The sequence below is a fragment of the Propithecus coquereli genome, unplaced genomic scaffold (assembly GCF_000956105.1).
Source record: "Propithecus coquereli isolate 6110/MARCELLA unplaced genomic scaffold, Pcoq_1.0 Scaffold254, whole genome shotgun sequence".
NCBI classification, from domain to species: Eukaryota; Metazoa; Chordata; class Mammalia; order Primates; family Indriidae; genus Propithecus; species Propithecus coquereli.
The window spans coordinates 2131987-2142153 of record NW_012148108.1 but is presented as its reverse complement, the minus strand read 5'-3'; the positions used below and the strand labels follow the sequence as shown (position 1 = coordinate 2142153).

Sequence of the window (10167 nt, the reverse complement as noted above, 5' to 3'; positions counted from 1 at the left end):
GCGGGCTTCCGCTGCACCTTCTGCAAGGGCAAGTTCAAGAAGCGGGAGGAGCTGGACCGGCACATCCGCATCCTGCACAAGCCCTACAAGTGCACGCTATGCGACTTCGCCGCCTCGCAGGAGGAGGAGCTCATCAGCCACGTGGAGAAGGCGCACATCACCGCGGAGTCGGCGCAGGGCCAGGGCCCCAGCGGCGGCGGGGAGCAGGCGGCCAACGAGTTCCGCTGCGAGGTGTGCGGCCAGGTGTTCAGCCAGGCCTGGTTCCTGAAGGGCCACATGCGCAAGCACAAAGACTCCTTCGAGCACTGCTGCCAGATCTGCGGCCGGCGCTTCAAGGAGCCCTGGTTCCTCAAGAACCACATGAAGGTGCACCTCAACAAGCTGTCGGTGAAGAACAAGTCCCCCGGCGACCCCGAGGTGCCCGTGCCCATGGGCGGCATGGCCCAGGAGGCCCACGCCAACCTGTACTCCAGGTACCTCTCCTGCCTGCAGAGCGGCTTCGTGGCGCCCGACAAAGCGAGCCTGAGCGAGCCTGGCCAGCTCTACGGCAAGGGCGAGCTTCCCCTGAAGGAGAAAGAGGCGCTGGGGAAGCTGCTGTCACCCATCTCCGGCATGGCCCACGGTGTCCCCGAGGGGGACAAGCACTCACTGCTGGGCTGCCTCAACCTGGTGCCGCCGCTGAAGTCCAGCTGCATCGAGCGGTTGCAGGCGGCCGCCAAAGCTGCCGAGATGGACCCGGTGAGCAGCTACCAGGCCTGGCAGCTCATGGCCAGGGGCATGGCCATGGACCACGGCTTCCTGTCGAAAGAGCACCAGCTCCAGCGCAGCCACGAAGACGCTTTGGCCAGCGCCGGGGTCATGTTCGACAAGGAAAAGCGGGAGTACGTGTTGGTGGGCGCAGATGGCTCCAAGCAGAAGATGCCTGCAGATCTGGTTCACGGCGCCAAGGCGGGCAACCAGAGAGACCCGCCAAATAAGCTCGACCCTTTGGAAGGCGGTCGGGACTTTTTGTCACACGGGCTGAACCAGACACTCGAGTGCACCCTGCAGGGTCCCGGGAACATGAAGGAGAAGCCCACCGAGTGCCCCGACTGCGGCCGGGTGTTCCGCACCTACCACCAGGTGGTCGTGCACTCCCGTGTGCACAAGCGCGACCGCAAGGGCGATGAGGAGGGGTTGCACGCGGGCCTGGAGGAGCGGCGCGGCTCGGGCAGTGACCAGGAGTCGCAGTCGGTGAGCCGGTCCACCACGCCAGGCTCCTCCAACGTCACCGAGGAAAGCGGGGTCGGAGGAGGCCTCTCGCAGACTGGCAGCGCCCAGGAGGACAGCCCGCACCCCTCCTCGCCGTCCTCCTCAGGTAGGCGGGCCGGGAAGGTGGTGGGGGGACAGCTTGCACGGGGGTCTGGCGGGGGCTGCCCGGTCCGACCTGCCTGCCGGCCCCCGGTCAGCTCTGAGGTCGGTGTGGCTTGACGGGTATGATGGGCGGGCCGGGCACTGGGCCCTCATTTCAGCTCTGTGGCCTTCCCTTGAACACCGGCTGCTAAGAAAGTCAGGCGATCCTCCGCCCATGTGGCGGAGACAGCCAGGTGGCCCGTTTTCCAGTGGGGCTGAGCCTGCTCTTCTGCAATTGCCCGGCCCCGGCTCTCGCCCTGACTCCGTCCACCAACCCCTCGTCTCTGGACCCCGGGAGCTGGCGTTCGGCTCCATCCCTGGATGCGAGTGTGTAAACCCAGACCCTCAGCATCGTTCCCCCTTGGTATATCCCCCTAATGCTCTCATTTGAGCACCCCAAGCCAAACCCATCTCCCGTCTCCCTCCGAACCCCCGACGTGGCTCACCCGCCGGGTCCGTCCGAACCGGAGAGCCACACCGCTTTCCTCTGACGGTCGGAAAAAGCGCAGGGGGTTGAGACACAGATGCGCGGCGGCGTGTCTTAAATTGTAGCGTGTTACACAGGCGATACAGCTTTGGGGTCTAAAATAGCAAAGCAGAAATCTGTCATCAAAATGTCTGTGAAATGCTGAAGCTTCCTGGCCCAGTTTGGGGGAAAAAAAAAAAAACAAAAAAAACAACACACACACACACACACACACACACACACACGCACACACGCACACACACTAGCCTAAGACGGCGAAATTAAAGTCACCACCTAACAGCAGGTAAGGTGTTGCCTTCGTCCACGTTTCGAAAGCCCCTTTCTAATGGATGGTAAATTGAAAGTTATATCTCTGGCCCTTTGTAAAGAAAGCACCTCGCTAATACTGTAATCATTCTGCAGCCTAACAACAGAGGAAATCATGCCATAACAAATACCCTGTTACTAATGGCAACATTGATTTCTGCAATCAGCCATTAAGTCTAGAAAATGAGAGACAGTTTGAGGCACCTCTAGGCACTGCGTTGCCCACTGTTCAAGATGTGTGGCTCACTGTCGAGGGTCGTTTTTTAAAAAGTTTTTTCTTCTATTTCTCCCCCCCGCCCCCCTTCCTCGGTTTCGATAAACATTTCGGTCTCGGAGGCCATTCTCCGCTGCAGTTATTAAGTAGACGCCGGTGTGGGTCTGTTGTCATCGTCATGCTCCGGCTTACTGCTCTTCTAGGACAAAATTAGTGTCCAAATAAAGTGTGAGCCCGCCGGCTTGTTACCAACCGGTAAAGAATGGTTAAGACACATAAATCTGATCCGCACATTCCAGAGATTCCGACAGCACTTAACGCGGCTGCTTAAATACCCATGAAACGCACTGTCTGCTGCTGGACTCCAGACTGGTTTGCAGTCTATTACTGTTGAGGCACTTTGGAAGAGTCTCACCAGGGACGCGAGCACCACGGAGGTGCGAGGTCGCGCCACACGGAACACGCTAAGACACGAGGGAGGGGTTTCCGAATCGCCCTGGTGACGGTGGGAACTGTGTAAACATGGATCTCTGTTCCACGAGGCAGCAAAGTGCCAGGTGTCCCCATGTCACGGGGGGCTGTTTCCAGCCTCCTAGGAAGGGGGTCTCCTCTTCCGGGGAGTGTCGTCTGACTGCTTTTGGGTTGGGGAACTCTCGGGGGCAGAATGCAGACAGCCAAGCGGCTCCCCGGAGTTTTCCGAGTGACGTGGAGTTAACGCTGACAGATTTCCATGCCTCTCTCGGACCTGCTGGGATGAAAAGGTCCCAGCAGAACATTCCGACACCAAATGCCGGGCTTCGTTAGTGACGTGTTTGCCGTGTTTTTCTCACCTTCTGGCCGAGTGATAGCCTCGTGCTATTCCTACCTCTGCCGCTCGCCTATCTCCAAATACTCGGTTGAAAAAAAAACCCATTTTGCTTAAAAGAACCAACCGTGCTTATGACTCCAAAGAGAATTATACTTGAGTTGTGGTTATCTTCTCACTCTTATTCCCCTCATTGAAGGGTTTTTACAGTTGTGAATACGGATTCTCTCATTTCTGGTTGACTTCTTTGTTTTCTTCATATTCAAATGAGACCCTTTCATAATTTTCTGGCTACGTGGGAGAACCGGTGGGGTACCCGTACGCAGCCCAAACCGGCTGCGGGTCTGGGGCACTCAGGTTTCCCTGGGATTTAGGACTCTTAACCAAATCTGGTGAGTGTTCCCTCTTATTTCTGACAAGTAAGACTCGTACAAAGTGCGATTAAAATAAGCATTTAAATAAAAAGCTTGACACAATGGGTATTTTATTATTACCTGTTAAAGAGAAACCTTCAAGGTGAAGAGGAGGAAAAAAAAAAATCTTTAAGCCCTTAAGTAAAGAAAGAAGTACTTATTAAGGCTTCTATTAAGAAATAACTGCAAAACACGGTTTTGCAAATTTCTCAGACGGCATAACAATGTCGCAAAACTTAATTTGCATCACTCGATTCTTTTTTTGTTGAAAACTGGGTCAGTAGGGCCTGAGAAACTATTTTTTCAGATCTTAACCAATGAATTCTTCTTTATAAATCGCTGCTCTTAACATGATAGTAGTTCTGAATTCATCATAAAAAACCTTTTTACAGAGGCTCTCAGAACAGATCTCTAGAAGAAGGGCTTACAATGAGTGGCAGAGACGTCCTTTGTTATCTGATGTAATTCTTTGCGAAGGAGGATTGGGAACAGAGTGGCTGTTTAAAAATGTCTCGCTCAGACCGAGACAGAGAAGGGGTCAAGTTTGCAATCAAACAGTTATTGCCGAGATGAGCGACCGTCACTGGCTAGGCTAATGTAGGATGCAGCTGTTTGTTATGTGAGCAAAAGAATGTTTGAATCAGTGAACATGTGAAAATGATTCCAGTGAACCAGAAAATGTGTTTGTTCTTTGGCTCTCCAAACTGCTGAGAACCAAGCTTAAGATCAACTGCGAAAACCGGGACCTTTGACAAACGGAGAGGTTGTGTTTTCTAACAGAAAACGGACAAAACTCGTCAGACAGATCCCTTCCCCATGTCTCCCCTTTGTTTTATTTTTGTTGTGTTGTTGTTTATTTGACCTCCCCACAATCTCACGCCGCGGCGGCTGTCATCTCTGCCCCCCGTGTGCAACGCGAAGGGAAACTGTTTGGAAGCAGCCGCTTATAAATTTTACTCTCCCGTGACATTTAGAAAGCAGGGCGGCCGTTCGGAGGCTTCCTCTTTCCTGGCTTGCGTGCAGACGCTCCGGTGGTATCAATCTTTGCATCTTCCTCCGAAACCTCCTCTCCGAGACTGTGCTCGGATCCCAGCTTCACTCTGAGTCAGGAAACGACCAAAGTTCTGTTTCTTCGGATTTTGCTTTGGAAATCGCGCGCGGCATAATTAAAACTTAATGTACTAAGAAACGATACTGTTTGTTATATCCAACAGGGCGGTTACCTTCCGAATTCCCCATCGTTTTGGAGTGGGGATCCTTGAAGTGCTGTTGGTGGGAAGGGGGCGATTGAAGGCGCTGACCCTCTGTGCGTTAAATAAAGTCGGCTGAGTTCCATGATCAGTGGAAAGGCTGGGAGAGATGGGCAGATGGAAATATGGTTAACCCTGCTACTTCTGGTATAATATTTTGGGATTGACAAGGAGTGTTTGATCAGCTGGGCTGCGAGCCTTTTGGGGTCTTCTTTTGTTGCCTGGACCGCATTCCTGAGATGCTGGACTCCATCCTCCCTGGGCCCATTGACCACAGCATCAAAGGTCTTTATCCAGGACGGCCTTGCATTTACATCGGGTGTATAGTGATATGATAGATTTTCTTTCTTTTCCACCCCTTTTGCTCATGTGCTCCCCCCCCCGCCCTCATTCGTGATAACCCCTGCCTGCTCTGCACAGACAAATCCCGGCCCCCAAAAGAAGAGGGGAAATAAAAAAAAAAAGAAAAAGAAAAAATTTAAGTCTGAGGATTAAGATCTTCATTTTTTTTTTTTTTGCTTGTGCATTCCAATTGTTCTTAAAATATTTGGCAATGTCAATTAGTAACTGAGCAGAGTTAGCTGATGAACACAATTTTCCAGTAGACTGAGCACCCTATTGTTGCCGAGTGAGCAGCAGATTTCTGAGGTCATTATCATTCGCTGGTTGCTTGGCCCAGCTGCTTCCTGCTGCAAAAGCCAAACTTTATACTGGAGCTCGGGGAGGCTGCGGCAACAGGGGGCTGGGAGGGGAGAGGGGAGCTGGCTGCAGAGCCCAAGAAGGGCATTATCAGCAGAGGAAACAGAAAGTAAAAGTTTCCAGGCCATTCCAGAAAAACTGCCGCCTCAGGCTCCTTCTTCCTGTTCCTTTCCAGCCACCTTCCACCTCCAGGCAGGGAATTAAAAGGATTTGGGGGACACCCCCCCCACCCCCGGGGCATTGTGGCAACTAATCTCTTTGCTGAGCAGAACTCTGCAAAAGAATAATTCCATTTATAAATTCACTTAAAAAAATTTTAACCCAGTCTAAAGCATGTCAGTGATTCCCTGATGGATAGACTCTTTCCTTTTTATGCAAAAAAATAAATAAAGAAGGAAAGAAAACCAGTCATTATTTTGGGCGGTGTTGGTAACTTGAAATCGGTCAACTTGGGGATGGCTAATAGGGAAGGTTATTTCATTTTCCCGAGGGACCTCATGAGCGGATAATCGTCTGCAGTTCCTTGTAAAATCAAATTTGATGTCGAAGGCTCCCCCTGCCCACCCACCCCGGCTTCCCTGCCCTTCTGCCCCCCCGCTCCCCTCCCTGCCTCCTAATCTGGGAGCTGGTTCAGTGAGATGAAAAGCTGCACTTTTTTTAAAGCTCAGCTGTTACAGCCGAGCGCCATATGCAACCCTCCCGTCCCCGCCGTGGAGGCGCGTGCGGGCGGCCGCCGTGTTTGTGGAGATTTACGGAGGCTCGGCTCGTGTGTGCCGAAGCTGTGCCCAGAAGGCCGCCGGCCAAGGCGCTTCCTCCGGGCCGGGAGCGAGGTGGCCGCCCGCTTGGACGAGTGCGTTGGCCCAGGCCCGGGCTGACTCCTGGGGAATGTCAGATGGGGCCGGGGCGGGGGCCTGAGTGTCCTGCCTCTGGTCTGTCACCTTTGTGCAGGTCCTGGGGTGGTCTGGCCCCTGGGGACAGCCCTCTGCTGCCCGTGCTCCAGCAGCTCTCAGATGCTGGTTAATCTGCAGACCTTCCCCGGGAGCCGGATGCTACCAGCAGCTCCTTTTTATAAACTTCCCATTCACTCCGTGAACTTTTATTATCTCAGGTTAGAGGCAGTTATTGGGGAAGGCTGGGTCACGCCGTGGGTCTCCCTTACCCCCTTCTGCCGGAGCTGTAAATCCCACTCCCCGGGGCTGCTGTTGCTGCTGGCACTTAGCGTTTCAGAGAGAGGGGAACTGCATTGGCTCGGAAAGTCTCCACATTGGGAGTGTGGCAGGAAAGACGTGTGACACAAAAGTCCAGGAGCAGAGCCCCCTCTATGTTCCAGAAGATTCCCAAGACACTGATTTATGTGTGAGGGAGTAGATTCCAGGCCACAGGGTCATTCAAGCCCTACCTTTGTTTACCTGACGGCCTCACTTTGCCCATCCATAGGGTGGGCACGATGTCACCAGGGCATCTCCCTTTGTGTCCACGTGTGTTTCCGGGCCACCTGCCCACCGAGCGCCTGAGAAGCTCCAGGTGCTTTACTTTCCTACACATGTTAATTCAAGCAACGTAAATGCTCATTTAAATCTAAATTTAATGATGATAAGGAAAAGACAGGTTACAATGAAGCCAAGAATTAAGCAGTCAATGTTGAAAGCGGAGCGTGAGGCCTTAGCTGCATGATTTCCGTTAACCCGAATGGGAGGCTCCGGGCTCAGGTCTTGGCCTCCACTTGGGGGTGTGGGGCTGGAAGTAGCAGTTGGCTTTGCACAGCCACGTGTGTCCTCGGCTTGGCAGTTTGGCCAAAGGCAGGTTCCGGGAGCTCCCAGGGGCTGACTCACCCGCTCTCTTGCCGACTGTGCCTCAGGTAACGGGGAAATCGTGCCCCCCGGATGGTGGCAGCGCCGTGGGGGCCACTTCTGCAGAGCTGGGGCAGCCCTCGCACGGAGGGCAGATTGGGGTCCTCCTGCCCCCGGCAATCCCTTCTCTGCCGAGTTGTTTACCCTTTGAATCTCTCCGTCGGTTTTGAGATCTGCGTCCCGCTCAGTGCTCCCCCAGGAAGGAAGGCAAGAAAGGGTTCCTTGCTCCACACCTGGCCCACTTTCCTGGGCCTGCCCCTGCTCTGAGAGAAGGTTCTGGCAGGTGGCCCTGAAGTCTCAGAGGAGTGGGGACGGGGGTGAGCGTCCCCAAGCCCCCGTTACACCGGCGCTGGAGCTTGCAGTGGATTCGGGAGGAGACTGCGGGTTACCTGGGGACGCAGAGGTGGATGGAGAGGGAATCGCTGGGAAAGAGCAGCGCGTGTGGCCGCCTTTTGCGCCCGTGAGGTCAGGGGAGCGAGCCGTTAACTCCTCTAGCTGCGGAGCTGTGCTGGAGCGTTGATGGCAGGGCTGGGGAAACACCTGCAGAGATCAGGAGATTGCATTCGTGCAGACTCCCCACATTCGTGGCGATTGGGCTGGAACCTTTGCCATCTGTGACCCCCGGGCCTGCTCGCTGCCCTCCCCGGCTCCTCACCTCCCTTCGCCTCCCTCTCCTCCGTGGGCATCCACGGCCTGTCTCTCCTCCCTCGTGGCTGGGCTGGCACGTGGAGGAAAGGGGGAGCTCAGCGAGGTTTGCAATGCAGGGAGAGCGGCTCTCCAAGAGGGGTGCAGGGCACAGGGTGGGCGGGCAGGTGGTAGGGGGCTCTCTGATCTCCCCGGGAAGTGAGCGTAGCTGCAGCCGAGAGCAGCCGCGGGTCCCCCTGGCCCTTTCCTGGCAGGACGGGGCAATGGCAACATTTACTTAAGCTGTGGAGTTTGGCACGCCGCGGCCAGGCACCATCTGGAAGGCCTTCTCCGAAAGCCACGGACCCTCCCGAAAGGAACTTAGGGGAGCAGGACTTGGGCAGGGCTTTGGGACTTTTTTCGGGGGCGGAATCTGGGCATCCAGGCACCTGAGCTGCGCTGGGGTCCCGTGGGAGCCGTGTGGCTAGAACAGGTCATCCCGGCTGTGCACGTGGGCTTTCTCTCTGTGGGGCTTCTGGTCCATTCTGGAGCCGGGGCTGGTTTTGCTTTTCTTTGTCGGGAGAGCACTCGCTTTTCCTGGGCTGTGTTTCCGTCTATTTTATCTTGCATTTCGAGTACTAGGTCCTTGCACGTCTAGGTCCGGGGTGGAGCCATCCATGGCGGTTCTGTTACTCGCCGAAATAGCCTGCATGGCAGGGCTGGTTAGCGTAACGTGAGAGGTGGATGCTTCGCCTCTGAAACGTGCTGGCGGGACAGGACCTAGAGCTCTGCCACTTGGCTGGGGACAGACAAGACCAAGAGCTAAGCACAGAGATCTGTCACCGTCCTTCCCCTGATCCCCATCTTCAGTACAGACTGCAGAGCCCCCCAAAACAGTGCGTGTCTGAGCACCGTCGACAGCAGCGACCTAACAAGTGGGGGCTGTGCCCAAAGTCGGGGCGGCAGTCCAGGTGGAATTGGGTTTCCTCCTGGGCCCCCAGCCCCCAGCAGGAGAAAGTTGTCTGGGTCTTGGCTTCCTGTGGGACCCATCTCTTTGTCGCTGTGAGCCTTGGGGCTTTTGCGTGACTTATGCCATGTGTCTGACAGACGTGACAGGCACCGCACAAGCTGACTCCGTGGCGTGGCTGCCCACCGCGCCACGTGGGACCAGCCCTCCGCTAAGGGTGCCCGGCCGGGAAGCCGACTCGAGCGTGGGTGGGAAGGAGCGGGTTGTGGGTGGGCTTGGCTTTGACACCTCGTCACTGGCTTCCAAAGGATGGGCCATTTTTTCAGCTTTTCTTGTGAGGCAGTGCATGCCTTTGGGGAACCTTAAATGTTTTCCTCCGTGCCCTGGGTCCAGGACGTTCCACAGAGAAATCAGTTCTTTCCCCTTCGGAGACCCCTGGTGGGACGGGAATTTTGGCCGACACTAGTTTCTTTTCCGTGACCTCGGTTCCAGAGCTGTCCGACGCATGGCAGAGCAGGTTCTTGCTGTGGCTCCGTCTTCCCCTCATCAAAGGCATGTCCAGAAAACTCTGAACTCAGTGGCTGTCACCGTGGTTTCTGGACACTCTCAGTTGTCCACAGTCATCTCGAGAGGCCTTTTGGAACGTTTCTGACGTGTCGTGTTGAGTTCAACATAGAACGTGGTGTCGTCGTTGTTGTTCTCTTGAAGACGAACACAGATACCTGCTTCTCCTTATGGCTAAATATATTTGGTTTAATTTGTTGCTAAAATAGGTGTTTTAATTTTTTTAATTTTTTTAGTAATTTGCCCTGAAAAATTGTAGTGACCCCTCAGCAAAGCTGCTGTGTGGCGTCGTAATCCCTGTGGAGGGAGGAGCTTTGGTGGCATTTGCGTCCCCTCCCAGCTGGGTCTGACCCCTTGGAAGCATCCTCACTAGTGACCTTCCAAACCTTCTGACTCAGTTTCCTCTGGGAGGGACATGTACTGACTTTGTAACTGTTGATCTGGTTTCATGAGCTTTTCATTATTTTTTTCTTACTCTCTAATAATTCTAGTTCACCGTGAACATTTAGGATACACCCATAAATAAAAATATTTTTTTTTTATTTCAGCATATTATGGGGGTACAGATGTTTAGGTTACGTATGTTGCCCTTGCCC

At 54.3% G+C, this 10167-nt stretch overlaps 1 protein-coding gene across 1 annotated transcript in view; it reads left to right on the top strand.

The window, feature by feature from the left end:
- Positions 1–10167, top strand: part of ZNF536 (zinc finger protein 536) — a 329829-nt gene that overhangs the window by 221577 nt on the left and 98085 nt on the right. Inside the window, exon 4 of the mRNA XM_012647019.1 lies at positions 1–1357. Coding sequence (XP_012502473.1) covers positions 1–1357 — 1357 coding nt within the window. The remainder of the gene's footprint in view (positions 1358–10167) is intronic.